A 19728-nucleotide genomic window follows, 5' to 3' on the forward strand; every position below is an offset into this window, starting at 1 on the left:
GCTAAAACCCAAATCAGCAAAGCCTTAGTCTCTTTGTAAATTATGAAACCATGACTGCAATCGTCAAGAAGAGCTTAGAGGCCCGGCCATAGTGGCTCAGTGGTTAAGCATCGATCTGTGAACCAGGAGGTCACGGTTCAATTCCCAGTCAGAGTACATACCCAGGCTATGGGCTCAATCCCTGATCATGCAGGAGGCAGCCAATCAATGGTTCGTTCTCTCTCTCTCTCTCTCTCTCTCTCTCTCTCTCTCTCCCTCCCCGCCCCCTCTCCTTTTCCCTTCCTCTCTGAAATCAATAAAAATATATTTAAAAAGAAAATAAGAGCTTAGAGGCTGGCAAAAACTTCTCTCCCTCACACTTTTTATTTATATTTTATTGAATTATTTGGGTCTTCCTCACACATTTTTTTAAAAAGTATCTATCATAAGCACAAACTAATCCTATCTAATAAAGAGGGAATATGCTAACTGACCATCACTCCATCACAAAGATGGCTACACCCACAGCTGAGGCCAAGTTCCCATAAGGAGCCTTAACGAGCAATCAGCCGGGACCTGAGGCTACGCCCTCCCCCGCCCCCAGTGGGGCTTGACAGGGGACCTCAGGCCGTGTCCCCCACCCGGCAGGGCTTGACAGGGGACCTCAGGCCGTGTCCCCCACCCGGCAGGGCTTGACAGGGGACCTCAGGCCGTGTCCCCCACCCGGCAGGGCTTGACAGGGGACCTCAGGCAGCGCCCCCCACCCAGCAGGGCTTGACAGGAGACCTCAAGGTGCGCTTCCCATCCTGGTGCTGGGCTAGGGGACCTCAGGCTGCTCCCCCCCCCCCCCCCCGCTCCAGCACCGGGCCAGGGGCCCTCAGGCCATACCCCCCACCAGGTGGGGCTTGACAGGGGCCCTCAGTCCATGCCCCCCATCCAGTGGGGCTTGACGGGGGACCTCCAGTGCTGGGTTGGGGGAACTCAGGCTGCACCCCCGCCCAGCAGGGCTTGACAGGGGACATGAGGCTGCGCCCCACCTCCCGGTGCTGGGCCAGGGAACCTGAGGCTGCGTCCCCCCACCTCGCGGGGCTTGATGGGGGATCTCAGGCCATGCCCCCCACCCATTGGGGCTTGACAGGGGATCTCAGGCCATGTCCCCCACCTGGTGGGGCTTGACGGAGGACCTCAAGGCACGCCCCCGCCCCGGTTTGGGCTGGGGGACCTCAGGCCACGACCCCCATCCTGGCGCCGGGCCAGGGGACCTGAGGCTACGCCCCATGCCCAGCAAGGCTTGACAAGGGTGGGACTGGCCGGGTCTGGATCTAGCCCAATGGTGGGGGGGGCGGCCGGGTCTGGGTCTCATGTGATTTTGAGGTGCATGTAGGTGGGCAGGGACTTGACTCTGGGTCCCGTGGTGAGCCCCAGACTCTGACAGGAGGAAGGTTTTCATATACATTTTACTAATTTTCTTTCATCTCTGACACTTCTATTATAGAGAAAGGGCAAATAGCAATATTAACCCTTTGCACTCGCTTGCTTTTTTCTCAATTCCTTTATTCTAATGCTAACCGTGTCAAGTCACACTAGACATCCGAGTGCAAAAGGTTAAATTATTTCCTCTAATTAATCCCCTTTTAATGTGCACGAATTTCATGCACCGAGCCACTAGTTAATAAATAAAAAGAAAGTGCCGTGAGTACTGACTTTAGGGTCACAAAACAATTTTAGCAAGAAAGTCTGCAAATACAGAAACCATGAATGATGAGAATAAACTATTTTCTTAGACAATCAATCTCACATACGATTTTGATATAGGCACAAACCATGAGGATTAGTATATTAGAAAATGTACTAAACAGGTAGAGAAAGAATAAAAGTCAGAATTAAAACGAAGGCTCAAAATTCTGCATCAATCTTATCCATTGACATTCTAATGCTTCTGTGGTACATTGTTATTGTTCCCAATCCATCAACCTTCCCTGGATCCACAACCTTTGACATGGGATACCATAGTTGCTCTCAATAAAGACCAGACACATTTCTCCACTGCACTGATGTTACCCAGGGCCATGTGATTTCCTTTGGCCAATGGAATGTTCATGGACATGATCTAAGCAAAGGTTTGAAATGTACTTCCAGAGTTGGGGTTTCCTTCTTATGTCTCTTCCATCACCATGAGAAAAACATGCCCTCACACAGTACTCTCGTGTAAGGAGGAATGGAGACACATAGAACAGATCTAGACTCTACCTGCAGTTTAAAGCCGAACCCAGCCAGGAGCAGCCAACCCACAGATATATTGGCAATTATAAATAAGACATTAAGTTTTAGAGCATTACTGTGGCCATAGTTAATATCTAATTACTTATACATTAATTTTAAAATATCATAATCCTACTAAAAATCTTTACATAGAAAAGGTTGATGAGACCCTCTTTTCTTCTTGTCCTATAGCCTAGGACAGTAGTAGGCAAACTCATTAGTCAACAGAGCCAAATATCAACAGTACAACAATTGAAATTTCTTTTGAGAGCCAAATTTTTTAAACTTAAACTTCTTCTAACGCCAATTCTTCAAAATAGACTTGCCCAGGCCTTGGTATTTTGTGGAAAAGCCACACTCAAGGGGCCAAAGAGCCGCATGTGGCTCGTGAGCTGCAGTTTGCCGACCACGGGTCTAGGACAAAGTAGGTTTGTAGTAGACTGTATTTCCAAAGATGGCTGCCTCCATATCTCCCTCCCCACAAGGTATTTTAAATGTGACCTTGGCACTCACACATCAAATAGTGGAGTCTATCTCTCTTCTCCCCCAAATCTGGACTGTCCCTGTGATATTACACAGAACTTAAAGCCAGACCTTCCATGTTCATCCTTCATGGAAGCCAGTCATCAAGCACGAAGTCTGACCCCACTAAGTCTATACCACACTGTGAGAAATCCCAAACTAAACATGTGAAAAGTGTGGGTGGGGGGATGGAGGGTGGGGGGAGAAGTGGGGGAGAGAAAGAGATGCCATGGGACAGAGCACCCACCGTGAACCCATCTGACTGAGGCCCTTTTGGACTTTATAACCGTCCTAGTGCTCCAGCTGACACAATATCAAGCAGAAGAACTTCCTGGTTTAAGTTTAAAACTAACTTTAGAGTGAATTGTGGCAACTCAAACGAACTGTTAATAAATGTGTGCTGAATTAATTAAATTCACTGAAATATTCTGTTTGATGCTTACCTTGGTGTTGGCCATGTCCACAATATACTGGTCTCCTTTTATACATTCCATTACTTCAAAACCATCTCTGTCAATCACTTTGGCTTGAGAGCTTCCAGATACAACAAGAATCATGTCTCCTGTGTTACTATACTGCAATGACTTGATCTGATGGCTACGCAAAAGAAAAAGAAATAGTCTGGTAAGACACTGAGCATAATGTTTATACTTTAGCCACAATAAGTACTGTCACAGAAAAAGTCACACAACTGCACAAATTGATAATTCTACAAAATCAGGAACATCATCCTCAAATGTGCCCTCGCCACTAGCGGCTACCGTGTTAGTTCTCTCTTCCCACTCTCCACAGCCATCTATTAAAATCTTCTCTACTCATTTTATTTTTATAATCCTCACTAGAGGATATTTTTTCCATTTACATTTTAGACAGGATGGGGAGGAAGAGAGAGCGACAGAGAGAGAGATAGAGAGAGAGAGAAACATTGAAATGCGAGAGACACATCCATTGATTGCCTCCCCCACCACCCTGATGGGGCCAAAGATTGAGCCTGCAACTGAGGTACATGCCCTTGACCAGGATTGAACCCATGACCCTTTGGTTCACAGGCCAATGCTCTAACCACTGAGAAAACCAGCTAGGGCTCTACTCATTTTAAATCTTTAACCCATCCAACTCCCCCTCTTCCAGCTATTGATTCTTCCTACTCTTTCCCAAGAGAAACAAATAAGAACTGCCTCAACTTCCTCCCAGTAATGTTATAAACTTCCTTGTACCTGAACTCTCTTCTTCCTTCTCTTTGATTACAATGTTAGAAATGAATCACTTCCCGCATGAAGCAAATCTGCTGCCTACATGCTGGATCCCACCCTCTCCCATCTCCTCGGAACGTCTATCGGCTCTCACCTCCCCTTCACAGGTTTGCTGTTCGAACAAGTTTTCACCTCCACCTTTATTTCTCTAGCACTATAGTATCCTTTCTACCCTCACCACTCCACTGAAACTGATCCTGGCATTGTGGCTGTGGTGAACACTGTGGTGTGCCACGCAGATCTACCCCTTCAGGACCGAAGTACTCATTACCCACCTCCCAGGACTTGGCCTGCTGATGGCTAACAACGGAATCCTCACGAATTTCCCCAAGTTGCAGAGAACTCCCTCACCCAAGGTTGTTACCACTCCAAAGCAGCCCACATTCCAGGACTGGCTGACAAGCAGTAAAATGGTCCAGCTCTCTGTTTCAATGTGGGTTATCTGGGAAGGGTTAGTCCGGCTTCAGCTCCCCATGTAGGATCAGTTGAGGCTACTCTTGCAATTACATGGCAGCGCAATTTCTCCATCTTCCTGGTTCCCCTTGCATGCTTTTTTAAGTCATTATGCAACTCCCATGTGTGGCTTTCAGTCACAAGTTTGGAAAGACTATTATAGTAAACTCCTTAGGTAAAACTTCTTATTCACCTTGCTATAAAACAGTCCATAACGTTCTTCAGAGATGGCATGCAAACCATCACAGCAGAGCAATCTGAGAGGCATGTTGTACAAGTGCCATGCTCTTCCAAAAGAAATCTCCAAACAAATGTGAATGGGAAGCTAGAGGTTATGCACCTTAAGTAAATATCAGTAACAATCCCATAAAGAATTCTGTGGAGCCCTAACCGGTTTGGCTCAGTGGAAAGAGCGTCGGCCTGCAGACTGAAAGGTCCCAGGTTCGATTCTGGTAAAGGGCATGTACCTTGGTTGCAGGCACATCCCCAGTAGGGGTGTGCAGGAGGCAGCTGATCCATGTTTCTCTCTCATCGATGTTTCTAGCTCTCTATCCCTCTCCCTTCCTCTCTGTAAAAAATCAATAAAATTTTTTTTAAAAGAATTCTGTGGAGAACCAACTTAATGATCAAGGCCCCAAACATAAATGTTCTCTATCAGAAGTAAAAATAAACATCTTTTTTTAAGCTGTCTTTATAGCCTGCTTTATGATTTATCCTCACAGGTCAATCTTAAAATAAAATAACACAATCTTAAAAAAATGTTAGATTATTTAGTCCAATTTACTTTCTAAGTCTATCATTTCAAGGCTGATAAATAACGGGGTATTTCAGAAAATAATTTTGTCTTCAGAAAGAGAATATATATAAAATTAAAATGTATGTGGGTCTGGCTAGGTCTCAATAGTATTATTCTTCCTGGTTAGTTACCAAATCCAAATCAGATCCTTACCAATGAAATGCCTCTCTGCCAGCCACCACTAATTAGACACTGCTGCTCAGAATTTATACTGACCAGCTCTCCTAAAATGTGGAAATTCTAGCGGATCGTTTTTGAAATAGTTATTCTTCAAGAAGCCACTCGTAATTCTAATTCACAATCCTGCCTCTACTGGCAAAGACCATTCAAACAGAGATCTGAGTGGGCTCTGCGGTGAGACTGACACTGTGAGGAATGTCACCACATGCCCAAGTCAAAGTGTCCGGGTGGATGAGGAACAGGAGCTCCCAAACCAGCTGATGAAAAAGGAACTGAGAAAAGCAAAGATGGAGCTGCCGCCTGGGCCGTTCCTTCCTAAGACGGAAAGACCGCTCCTGGCATCTCAAATCCTGGGAAGGAACGACATCCTCAGCAAAATTCTGACCAGGGTCCCACATTTAAATGTAAGTCCACAAGGAAGCACCGATAAGATAAAAAACTAAATGTTGGATCACACGTTCCAGCTGTCCATTTACTGCCTCTCAGCTACAAAGTCAACCTTCACTGCCTGCTCTGCAGAAATGGATTTGGGCCCTTCCAAGATGATCCCTTTGCCATGGGCATGGGTAGAGAGCACTGGAGAGCAGGGCAGAGGAGGGCTTTCTTCTTGGTCTGGAGTGCTCCGCCAGGTGGGCGTCCACACTGCACTCAGCTTCCCCGTGCCCGGCTCCTGCTGTCTGTGCAGCGTCTCCGCTGGCCAGCTCCTGAAGTGCACGGCAGCCGGCAGCTGGCAGCACCAGGAGCTTCCCCAGCACCTCCTGTGCGGCTTTGTAGGAGGGGACCCTGGTGGGTCAGGTTTCTGGAAAGTTCTGCTGTCATAACAGCACAGCAACCACTTTATCATTCAGTGAGCCACAGCCTTGCCCTCTCAAATGAGGTCCGGATCTGTCTTGAGGCCTCTCCCTTGAAGGTTTTATTTCTCTCCCCTAGGGTAATAGTTGTTCCTTGTATCTGCTATTCCTATAGTCTTTAGAGTTTTCTTTACTTTTTACTAGCCAATCCCTCAATACTCCAATCCCGTTACAGTTAGTAATTCTGTTATAAACTTTCCCGTCCAAATTACTGCGACTTCTCTCTCCTAATCAGACCCTGACTGATATACCAAATTCCAAGCTATGAATTGAAACTGAGAAAAGTGTAGGCGTTTAGTCCAATATTTTTATATGTAAACAAACAGATCAGCTCTTTGATAATTAGATAGTCCAGACTGCTGAGCCAAAGTCCTGTAAAGCAGGATAGAATGAGCCACTTCATTCACAGGCATATCTTTGTTTACAGTTCTCCCATTTGAGGAAGTCTTTATTTTCTTCCCTAACTATGAAAGATCAAGTCCTATGAGCAATCATTTTGTTTCTTTCTGGTGAATCATTTTCATTTCCAAAGGGGAAGGGAAATCTAAAATAACAGTGAAATTTAAGATGACATGGCAGTAAAGAGAGTCAGTGGCTCCCTTTCTCTGCTCTACCAGATTTTACACGTGGAAGGAAGTACAAAATCTCAGTGGCCCACACTAATATCCACCTTGCCCTTTTAACTTCATAGGAAAACTCATGTTTCCCTCTGTCGGTTTCATGCTCTCTTTGCCAACATTAAAGTGAAATGTTCAGCAGCAAGCTCACCATGCCTGTCCCACTTCGCTCCTAATTCTGCTAGCCACAGAGTTAAAAGGACTGGATTAAGAGTTATTAGACACAGTACTAAGGAGAATTAAAGGGGCTTGTTCAGGGGTGTAGCATCTGCTCCTCGAATTCCTGCCTCAACAACTAAGATTCCGATCAAAGAGGAGCAGGGAAAGCCAATCCTGACAGTCAACTGGAGTCCCGAGGAAGCCATGTCCTCTGGGGAGTGACTGCCTCCAGGGGAAGGCTTAGCGACCTTGCGCAACTCTCTCTGTGAAGTTATTCATGGGGTCAGGGGAGTGCTCGAGTGGAAGTGCAGGGGAATGGAAAGGTGAAGACTGAGGATCCTTTTAAGTAGGTTTTGCTCCGCTAGCAAAACAAGCTGAGACATGCAAGACAGATAAACACAGCTGTCTGGGGCTGTCACTTGGGGCTCGGGAGCCAAGGTGTGAAAAGCGCAGCGGAATGTGAGTCCAGAGGCCAGGGACTCCATCCCCGCTGCTAACTGGCTGAGGATGCAAACCAAGCCCCACGAGCCTGTCTCCCGTTTTTCTGGAGCGTCCGTGGACGGGACCAGACGGCAGCGCTGCGCGGAGCTGTGAGACAGAGCTCATGTATGAGGGGACAGCTTGGCCGGGTGCTGGTTTCCTCCACTGAAAACCAGGAGAAATCATACGTGTAGGGCTGAGTGGGAACTGAAACTAGGACACATACAGGTACCTCGCACAGCACATGAAGCAGGTAGTTGCTATTGTTATTACTTCCTTATTTCCCAGGTGTCCTTGGGATTGAGGGGAGAGATATCGGAATTGGAAACTGAAAGGTAGAAACTATTCAGACATTTCTGTTAGAAAAGGACCAGCGAGATTAGAAAAACACCTCCCCCAAAGGGTACAAGAGCCTCATGTGAAAACATCCCCAAACCACGAATTCCTGGGGTAGCAGGTTCTCGAAGGAGAAAGGCTGCCCTTGTGGAAACAGTTACACATTAGACCGCTGGCAGCTGAAAAGGATGTTGAGGACATGACACAGGGTTGATGAAACAGAGATGTGCCAACCAGGCAGAACCTAGCGACTAGCTGCCCTGCAACAGCATCCGTCACAGAGAGGAGACTCCCCTGTGAGGGCCACTCTCAGCCCCTGGGAAAACCCTCAGACCACAGCGCAGCCCACGAGCTACAAGATACTGTTGAAGGAAGTGAGGAGCTGTGCGGACCTAGCCAGCCTGTTGGACACAGGCAAGGGGGTTGTGGAGAGGTTCTGGATAGGGGTCAGCCCACTTTTTCTGTAAGTAGTTTAAGCTTCGCAAGCCATATCCGATATCTGCCACATATTCTTTGTTGTATTTTGTTTTACATTCCTTTAAAATTGTAAAATTCTTAGTTCAAGTGCCGTACAAATCCATGGACTGGATTTGGCCCTCTGGGCATAATTTGTCAATCACTGTACTAGAGCATAAAAGACAAATAATATAGTTTTAATTAAGTAATCACCTGGGAACTTGTTAAAAATGCAAGTTCTTGCACCACACTGGATCCAAAGTATTAGAAACTCTAAACGTGGGGTCTAGCTTTTAACATTTTAACATTTTAACAAGCCCCTCAGATGGTTCTAATGCCTATTAAAGTTTCAAAACCACTGAACTATGTATGGTTAAGCTTCACATGGTATGCTATGCAGCACTTAAAAGAATATAGTATAGATATGGTGATACTAAAAATCTCCAAGCAACTACTGCAAAGTGGGAAAGAAAAACAAATTATAGAATAACAACCATCTGATAATATTTATGAAAACAAAATAAAGTATATACTATTCTTTGATAGGTACAGATATTTGTTGATAACTGCATGGAAAAACCTCAATGAATATATACCATAATGAAAACAGTGATTTCACCTAGGAAGGAGATTAAAATGAAGGTAATCAAGGAAGAGTTTTAGTCTTACCTGCAATGTTTTAATTTCTGTATGAGAAAATAACATGCATTACTTAATTAAAATGTTTTAAAAAGAGGAAATTGAGAGTATCTAACCGTTTTTAAGTGGTGAAAGAGAATTCTTAACTTGGGTTACCCTAAGTAATCCAAAAATTCTTAATATTTTATGAAAAATTTTACTCCATCTATATTTTTTCTGGTATAGAGGATACATCTGAAGGAAGGGTTTGTGATCCCAAGAATTGTGACTCAAACCTACATATGTAATTATTGAGAATCTGTGAGGAAACAGAGAAAATAAAAGATGACTAGCAGACTGGATGAGAGAAAATGTGGTACTGATTTTCACTAAGTGGGACAAAGGAAAACATTAGAAACTAGAGGTCCACAAATCTAATATTGATGCTGGGCAAAAGTCCAAAACAAATTATTAAACAGACTTCAAAATACCAAAAATGGAAGATGCACCACACAGAGGTTAAGCAACAATAAAAGAAAAGCACATTTTAAAATCTGATTTTCATAATGGCAGATCAAGAGAACATTTAACATCCGTCTCTTTAAGGTGTCCCAGGGGAGTGAGAACAAAGCTAAAAACACTGCAGCACCAAAGAGTCCTTTGGAGAAATTCATCAGAGGTACCCCAAATTCACACACCATACCTCAGTCTCATCCCTATACTCAGGACTTCTAGCTCCCCTCCTGAGTGGCTACGGGGGGTCCTTTTGTGTGTGAATGCCTCTTCAACACCCACTTATTCACCATAATGCTGCCTCTTGGATATCAGCCAAATTCTGACATCTGCTACTTCAGGTGAAGAGATGGTCTGAAAACAGCATCCTGTGCTTTTACATCTTCAAGACAGTCTACCAATTCCCTCAAGTTTTCTTGGCAGATGATATAGGAAAAACGTAGATTGTGACAAAAAAAGTTATGGAAGAATTTATCTGAGTTATAGGTATGCATGGGATTCTCATATGGATGAAGAACTTAAGCAAAAAGTTGTTTAACATATCAATGTCAACATAAAGAAAGGCTTCCTTCCAGTGGCATGCCAAGTCTGACTGCCATATTCCACAGTTATCAATTGAATGACAACTTATTGCACATTTATCAAACTGAAAATTGGCAAAAAAAAAACACAAAAAAAAACCCACAAGGATTGATCACTAATATGTTGGGTGTTGGAATAAAAAATTGGAATAATTTGCTACCAAAATAAAGACACTGAAATTGAACCCCAAAAATGTAAATACCTATATTGCACTTTTCCCTTTATTTAAAAAAGTTATTGTGAACCCAATTTAATATTAGATAATACAGACAGGCACACAGGGAAAACATTAAAAGATCATTTGTGGCCTATAAGGCCTAAAATACTTAGTATCAGACCCTTTACAGAAAATTTTGCCAACCCCTGCTCTTGACCAGTAAGTCTTTTCCCAAGAATATGTTCTATCTTTGAAATAGAACATACTCTATTAAGTAAACCTTAAGTAAACATTCTGTAATGCTAAACTTAAATTGGAACAGGGATACAGATTCACAATTCTGAAACTGCATTACATTTGTACTGGGGTTAAACAAATACACACAGGGATGGGTGGTGGGAGTCAGGTTTCTTACTGTCGGCAAGTTGGAGATTTCCCAGGAGGAAGAAGAGAGAAGGCTAGAATGAACCAATGTGCACTGGATTAGAGTCAGAGACATGAGTATGAACACCTATGTAGCTTAAAATAGATGCAAAAGGATACAGAAACAATTATAGATCTAATGGCATGCACAGGTTAGTATCCATGCATATACTTCTAGCTCTGTTGTCTGAGAAGGCCTAAATGCACTGACACCCCTAGAGCAGTGGTCGGCAAACTTGTTAGTCAACAGAGCGGCAAATCACGGCTCGAGAGCCGCATGTGGCTCGTGAGCCGTGGTTTGCCAACCACTGCCCTAGAGCAACAAGCACACTGAGATCCTAGCTCTTGTTTTCTGATACCATTCTCCTCGGAAATCTGACTGATTCTAGGAGGGGGGCAGGAAAGAATATAAGGTGAGTCGGGAGCATCTTATGGTACCAAAACGTAAGGAAGTACTCAAAAAAATAAAAAAGCATGTCAAAGAAAGGGACCTAAGAGCCAAACTGAAATAGCTCCCACTGGGCACAACTGAAACAATCTGAGCCGCACAATAAGTAACTAAGTATTGGCATACAACCCAAGGAAGGAAATAAATGGGCAGTAGTCCATACTGGTGGGGAAAATCTGATTAAATAAGTAGATATGTGGGGGAAAGAAACAATTCTTCCTTATAGAAGAATTCCAAGTAGTTTATGTAAATACCACTTTCTCTAGGAGATAAAGCGTAATCTTTCAACTCTCCCAAGTGTGAGCAGCATTTATTAACTTGCTTCCAAAGAATTAGCGTATAGAAAGGGGAAGGGAAAGTAACGGTACAGTAGAGAAACTTAAAAACACAATAGCATGCCTGGCTGGTGTGGCTCAGAGGTTGAGCATTGACCTATGAACCAGGAGGTCATGGTTTGATTCCCAATTGGGGCACATGCCCGGGTGTGGGCTTGATCCTGGTGGGGGTTGTGATGCTTCTTTCTCATCATTGATGTTTCTATCTCTCTCCCTCTCCCTTCCTCTCTGAAATCAATAAAAATATATATTTTTTAAAAACATGATAGCATGTACATATGATATGTGATAACAAAAGTACTTCACCTCTGTTATATTCAGCCCAAAAACCCACATCACCAATCTAACCATAAGAAAAACATAAAAAAACAAATTGAGGGACTTTGTACAAAATACCTGACCAATACACCTCAAAGCTGTCAAGGTCATGAGAAACAAGGGAAGCCTGAGAAACTGTCATGAAGACTAAATGTAATATTATATCCTGGAAGGGATATTAGTAAAAAACAAAAAACAAAAAAAAAAGTAAAATCTAAAAGTTTGGAGTTTCAAGAAATAAGTAAACAAATAAAAATTTGGAGTTAGCATACCAACATTGGTTTAGTTGTCACAAATGTAGAATGGTAATGTTGAATGTTAACAACAGAAGAAACTGGGTTAGGGGTATACCTGAATTCTGGACTATCTTTGCAGCTTTCTGTAAATTAAAATTTTTTCTGAAATTAAAAATTTACTAAAATTTTGAAATGAAAATATCAATGATCTTGTCATTTTTAAATGTTTTATTTAATTTTTTAAATATATTTTTTATTGATTTCAGAGAGGAAGGAAGAGGGAGAGCGAGATAGAAACATCAATGATTAGAGAGAATCATTGATTGGCTGCCTCCTGCACGCCCCCTACTGGGGAGCGAGCCAGCAACCCAGGCATGTGCCCTTGACCGGAATCAAACCTGGGACCCTTCAGTCTGTAGGCCAACGATCTATCCACTGAGCCAAACCAGCTAGGGCTCATTTAGTTTTTTAAAAATTGATTTGAAAGAGAGACAGGGAGAGGGAAGACGGGAGAGAGAGAGAGAGAGAGAGAGAGAGAGAGAGAGAGAGAGAGAGAGAGAGAGAGAGAGAGAAACATCGATGATAGAGACACAGTGATCGGCTGCCTCCTGCACACCCCCTACCGGTTATTGAGCCCACAACTCGGGTATGTGCCCTGACCGGGAATCAAACTGGCAACCTTTTGGTGCAAGGGACGATGCTCCAACTAAAGGAGTCACAATGGCCAGGCCTGATCTTGTCATTTAAATATACATGCATGCACACACGTAACCATATTTTCCACCTCTTTCCACAGAAAAGGTCAAGAAACAGTAATAACCCCATATCAATGAGCATGTGTAATATCCAGATTTGGTCTCTAAATACCATTTCCACTTAAAAAAAAAAAAGAATAGCCCTACCTGGTTTGGCTCAGTGGATGGAGCATCGGCCTGCAGGCTGAAGGGTCCCGGGTTCAATTCCGGTCAAGGGCACATGCCTGGGTTGCGGGCTCAATCCCCAGCAAGGGGTGCAGGAGGCAGCCAATCAATGATTCTCTCTCATCATTGATGTTTCTATCTCTCTCTCTCCCTCTCCCTTCCTCTCTGAAATCAATAAAAATATTTTTTTTAAAAAAAAGAATAGACCTCCATGGGACATGCTGACTCCAGGACTTGGAAGGGAATGTACCAGGAAGCCTACATCATGTCATGCCAAAAATAAGTACACTTTTAAAGACTAACGAGGTCGTGTCGAAACTACATAGCAATCAGGAACTCCCAATGCCCAAATCTGGGACAATTTAAATATCAAAAAGAATAATGACTGCAATTGACTGAAACACATGAACATTTTAAAGTCATAAATACTGACACTCAGAAAAGAAAAAGTCAAAAAAAAAAAAACAACAACACCATCAACATCAATAACAGTAACAACTCATTTGTCATCAGTAACCCTTAAGCTGAAAGTGGGTAATTAAAGGGAAATAACTGAGCATTTCTCCTGCTTCTCCAGTACAAGCTGTATTTCAGGAGAACCAAATCATATTGGTTAATAAGGAAAAGTTCTTTTAGAAAAATGCCAGCAAACAAACATAGATTTAATAATAAAATTAGAAAATCACCAACTTGGAACCCTCACTGAGATAACTGATTTAGGGACAAATAATTAATGGACACTGAACTTACTAAGTGAAGGGATGGCAAGTATCTGGATATTTACATTGTACCAAAGTATGTCCCCACAAAGTTCCTGCCTATCTCAAGTATATAATATTAACTTTACAATGGAGGAATCAGATGTTACCAATTTAATTCAAGAACCAACTTGAATTGCTAGTCACTAATAGTGGCAACAACTAGACAATACATGTGATCAAATGACAAGATTAGGCCTGGCCATTGTGACTCCCTTAGTTGGAGCATCGTCCCTTGCACAAATGAAATTAAAACTAAGGCATTTATGTGAATGATAATCAAACCTTTGAATCTTCTATCGGAAATATTGGAGATAAAGAAACAGTTAGCCCTGGCCAGGTTGCTAAGTGGTTAGAGTGTTGTCCCATGCAGGGTCCCAGGTTCGATTTTGATCCCCGGTCAGGCTATGTACAGAGGCAACCATGCTTTTGTCTTTCTCTCTCTCTCTCCCTTTCCCTTCCTCTCTCACTAGAATCAATGAGGGGGGAAAAACATATCCTCAGATGAGGATTAAAACAATAGCCAGGCTGGTGTGCCTCAGTGGTTGAGCATCCAGGGCACATGCCTGGGTTGCAGGCTCGATCCCCAGTGTGGAGTGTGCAAAAGGCAGTCTATCAATGGTTCTGTCTCATCATTAATGTTTCTATTTTTCTCTCCCTCTCCCTTCCTCTCTGAAATCAATAAAAATATATTTTACAAACAAGCAAAAAAACAACAAAAGACAAATGTCTTAAAAAGTAGGTTAATGAAACTAAACAAAGAAATTAAGGTACATTTTACTTTCATTTGAATAATGGAAGTAGTATTCAGTTATATAAACCTCCTGTATTTTGGTACAAACCATTTTAGATAGAATTCAAATAAGAACAGTACTGTCTTAAAATGTGAAAATATTAAGTTGAGCGATACATACCATTCACAGGGTTGAAGAGATCGAAATGCCTTAAAAGAAGCGTCCATCCCAGCAAAATCCCAAAACTTAACGTCATAGTCATATCCTCCAGTCACCAAGCGGGCACCTGAGGGGTCCAGACCCAAAGCAGAAACCTGGTTTTAAAAAAAAAAAAAAATTTCATTGGAGAAAGCTACTTATAGTCTACTAGAGGCCCAGTGCAAGAAAATTTGGGCACTCATGGTGGGGGCCCCTCAGCCTGGCCTGCTCCCTCTCACAGTCCGGGACCCCTCAGGAAATGTCCAACTGATGGCTTAGGCCCACTTCCTGGGAGATCGGACCTAAGTTGGCAGTCAGATATCCCTCTGGCAGCCCAGGAGCCCTTGGGGAATGTCCACCTGCCGGCTTAGACCCACTCCCCAGGGGATCGGGCCTAAGCTGGCAGTCAGACATTCCTCTAACAGCCCGGGAGCCCTTGGGGGATGTCCGACTAACGGCTTAGGCCCGCTAACCTTGGGGAGCAGGCCTAAGTTGTTAATCGGACATCCTTAGTGCTGCTACGGAGGCGGGAGAGGCTCCCGCCACTGCTGCTGCACTGGCCAGCCATGAAACGGCTTCTGGCTAAGCAACGCTCCCCCTGTGGAAGCACACTGATCATCACGGGGCAGCTCCTGAGTTGAGCGTCTGCCCCCTGGTGGTCAGTACGCATCATAACAACCAGTCGTTCCCATTCGTTCCACTGTTAGGGTCAATTTGCATATTACCCTTTTATTATATAGGATTATGACCCCCACTTCCTTCCTCTAACTTCACCTCCTATCTTCGAGGCATTGGACATATAGATCAACAAGAGTTGCTACTTCTGAAAAGTGAGAATGGACAACACCGCCTTTATTATTTGATTTTGGAATTAGGAGTATAATTTCTTTTCAAATAATAAAAAGAGCCCTAACCGGTTTGGCTCAGTGGATAGAGCGTTGGCCTGCAGACTCAAGGATCCCAGGTTCAATTCCGGTCAAGGGCATGTATCTTGGTTGCAGGCACATCCCCAGTAGGGGGTGTGCAGGAGGCAGCTGATTGATGTTTCTCTCACTGATGTTTCTAACTCTCTCTCCCTCTCCCTTCCTCTCTGTAAAAAATCAATAAAATATATTTTTTTAAATAGTAATAATAATAAAAAGAAAATATTCTAATTTCTCAAATCGCCAGCTTTGTCCAACTTATGCACCATGTACCCAGAATAGCTATCATTGCAATTCCATATGATAAACTAAGTTATTTTAGTATGTAAGTAGAAATCTCACAAACAATTCAGTTTTTTCAATAAATAATTAGAGGAAACCTTTCAAGATAGTTTATCACAAAATGAAGAACATATCAACCAATGTACGACAAAGTAGAAATTATCTTGTGCACATCACTAAATGACTCAGGATATTACCTTAAATAATTATTTTTATGAAATTCACCTAGCATTATGACCGATCATAAATGGTAGGAAAGTTTCCTTTTAAGTACTAACAGTCTACAATTATTTTCCTTATACTTAAAAATATGAATATTGGTAAAGTACTGTCACAATTTCAGAATAAAAATAACAGAAGTCTGACTTAATAAAATCCTATATAATAAAAGGCTAATATGCAAATTGACCGAATGGTAGAACAACTGGTCACTATGATGCGCACTGACCATCAGGAGGCAGACGCTCAATGCAGGAGCTGCCCCCTGGTGGTCGGTGCGATCCCACAGCAGGAGCGCTGCTCAGACAGAAGCCCTGAGCTGGGCTCAAGGCTGGTGAGTGCAGCAGCGGTAGTGGGAGCCTCTCCCACCTCTACGGCACCGCTAAGGATGTCTGACTGCCAGCTTAGGCCCACATCCCCCAAGGGCTCCTGAACTGTGAGAGGGCACAGGCTGGGCTGAGGGACCCCCGCCCCGCCATCAGAGCACGAATTTCATGCATCGGGCCTCTAGTGTAGATATAATATCAGTAATTAGATAAAAATAATTTCTTAAGGCAGTAACTCTCAGACACTGGTTTCAAGACTCCTTACATTCTTAAAATCTATGGAGGATCCCAAAATGCAGTTGTTTATGTGAGTCATATCTACACTAATAAAAGAGAAAGATGCAAATTGGCCATATCTTTGCGACATCCATCAGCCAATCCAGAGTATGCAAATTAACCCAACAAAGATGGCGGGTTAATTTGCATACGCAGGAGTTCCACACCACCCCAGTCGCTCCAGGCCTCTGGGCAGCGTGGGAAGGCAGAAAGGCGGCTCCAGGCCGTAGCGAAGGCGGTGCTGGCAGCCAGGGGAAGGAAGGCCCATTCTTGCACGAATCTTCGTGCATCAGGCCTCTAGTGTATCAATATTTATCATAGCAGAAATTAAAACTAAGGCATTTTAAAATATTTATTGTTTGCTCCATTTAAAATAACATTTTAACAAATATTTTTATGAAAACAGTATTTTCAAAAGCAAATAAATTTAGTGAGAATGTCACTGTTAATATCCTTGTCTATTAATCATTTTATTTATGTCATTTCTGGGTCTATTTCTATTTATTAATGTTTCACACTCTTATTGGATGTATTTTCTTACTTCTTTACAAGTCAGGCAACTAGAAAAAGGTAGCTTAATTATAAAGAGAAAGCAAGATAATTTTATTCTTTCATTAATTCATAAGCAAATTTCATTCATTCAACTATCACTTTTTAATGGGTTTGGTAATAAGATAAAATTATTTCATCTTAACCTTTAAATAAATATAATAATATAAAAAATAATCTATACATCTCAGTAATATAAACTTAGAACAATACAGTGACTATTTTATGTTCAATTCTTATCTCAACATTCATCTGAAAAATGAACTCAGGCTTTTAATGATATAAAAATAAAGCTAAGAGTAATAAGAAATTTTCCCACACCATAAAAAAGAAAACTGTACTTGAGTTTCATTTCTTTCTTTCACTTGTAATGTTCTTATATCAAAGAAGAAGAGGTTTTAAAGCCAACAATAACAACAATAATAATTGTTCCTATCTTAAATGAAACTCAATGGCTATTTTGGCTGAACAGAAAAATAACCTTTTCTTAATGTCTATAGTGTTTGTGTTATCAGTTGATTGTATTCTTAATATACATGTTATCTTTTTAGTTCACTTTTCTATAAGAGCCCTGTTATTGAGAGAAAAGAATCAAAATTTTTAAACTTACTGTTTTAGTGCCATGCTTTAGCGTTATCTCATGAGAATCAGGGATCTTTTGAACAGGATTCTAAAAAAGAAAAATTCCATGACATTGATGAGTACTATAACATGCCACATTCACAAGAAAGATAATTTTTAAAAACTGCATCATTGACGTTTTAACACAAGCTTAAAATATCAGGAAATTAAAAGTGTAAGGATATCTTATTTCTGCATGTCTAGATAGGTCACAATTGGTCATTTTGAGCTGATAATGAATTTATCTTAAAGCTCTTAAAACAATAAACCTAAAAAACACTCTAGATTGCATGAAACTATAAGGCCCTCTCATCATCCAAAATATTTAAAGTCTGCTTTTCATTGGTACTCTGGCGTACCTTAAAGTAGTTATGCACTTAATTTATAATAGACAACAAAATCCACACAGGGTATATATACATGCTAAGCATACTTGTGTGAGGGCTGAGAACAGATCAAATGTTTCACTTAGAGAAGAATCTATTATGGCCTGTGCCTCATTTCTTAAGTAATATCTTTCTCTTCACTCGGGAAACAGAAACACTGTCACCAAAAGGAGGGATGAAATTATTTCACTGATTTCAGTGCAGAATGTGCCTATATATAGACAATTTCTGACATTTAAAGAAAAATCTTACAAGAACACAGAACAACTTACTATTTACATTAGGAGTGAATTAAATGTTTAAATAAATGTTGTTTACATTTAAAATCAAAGTTTTACTGGAAATCATGTAGGGCATAACTCATAAAAAGCCCATATAATTGGCACAACTAAATCATCTAAAATAGTAGCAATCCATCTTTTGGTAACATATCACTTGATGGTGACTGTTCTTTTTCCAGAACTTTTACTAATGACTCTTTGAAATATGACTTAGTGCAAAATTTGCTATAACAGTAAAATATTTTCAAGACTTTCCTGCCAGGGGACATCATAAACTACAAGACTTCAATTAAGTAATTTATTACCAGAATTCATAACAAGAGCTTCAGGCATAATGGAAGAGGGAGAAAGATACCAGTTTTTGTTTTGGTTTGGTTTTAAATGCCAACCACAGGATTATTTCCCAGGCTCTTTGGTCTACACCCAATAACAACAATGATAGCAAACATATCTGGAATAATATGAGCAATTCCATCTGACGTACATCCTTGTAATGTTTTCAAAAGACTTGCAAATCAGAAATTTCTGGGGTACAGATGTCATAAGTCTAAAAAGCAATTTAATTTTTTATATGTGGTATATATGTTTTACTGTACACCATATACAGTGTGGTGCTATAACCCATAGTAAAAGTCTACTAGTCACACAGGTCTGCCACAAGTGGCTAGGAGTTAGAGCCAACCTGGAGCTTGAAATGAGTGCTTTCTCCTAGAAACTATTTTGGAAACGGGTACCAGTGCAGTCCCCATGTCTTAAATATTGCAGGAAGAAAAGACAATTTCCTATATAATTATTTTTTAAATATATTTTTATTGATTTCAGAAAGGAAGGGAGGAGAGATAGAAATATCAATTATGAGAGAGATTCATTGATTGACTGCCTCCTGTACACCCCACACTGGGTATCGAACCACAACCCAGGCATGTGCCCTGATCAGGAATCAAACTGTAACCTCCTAGTTCATAGGTCGACACTCCATCACTGAGCCATGCCAGCTGGGCCCTATCTAATTCTCACAACTGGTTCCAATCCTTTAATTAGTAGTATTACCATACCACCTCTAAATTACCTTCAAGCTATTCAATGCCATATGGCAAGCTGCAAATCTTGGAGAACATTTCTCAGTAACACAACTTACGAGTGCATGGTTAAATAACTTTTTATACTTGTGTGAGGGCTGAGAAACTCAAAAAAGGATAGTTCATTCTTATCTACACTAATAAAAGAGAAATATGCAAATTGACCATACCTCCTTGACACCCACCAGCCAATTAGGAGTAT

At 41.7% G+C, this 19728-nt stretch overlaps 1 protein-coding gene across 2 annotated transcripts in view; it reads right to left on the reverse strand.

Annotated features, from left to right (window-relative positions):
- Positions 1-19728, reverse strand: part of WDR70 (WD repeat domain 70) — a 173354-nt gene that overhangs the window by 124782 nt on the left and 28844 nt on the right. For both annotated transcript variants that reach the window (XM_008155589.3, XM_054715315.1), the window contains exons 6-8: positions 17770-17829; positions 14567-14700; positions 3207-3360 (exon numbers count right to left, since the gene is read on the reverse strand). In XM_008155589.3, coding sequence (XP_008153811.1) covers positions 3207-3360; positions 14567-14700; positions 17770-17829 — 348 coding nt within the window. The remainder of the gene's footprint in view (positions 1-3206; positions 3361-14566; positions 14701-17769; positions 17830-19728) is intronic.

Source organism: Eptesicus fuscus, chromosome 4 (genome assembly GCF_027574615.1).
Source record: "Eptesicus fuscus isolate TK198812 chromosome 4, DD_ASM_mEF_20220401, whole genome shotgun sequence".
Lineage (NCBI taxonomy): Eukaryota > Metazoa > Chordata > Mammalia > Chiroptera > Vespertilionidae > Eptesicus > Eptesicus fuscus.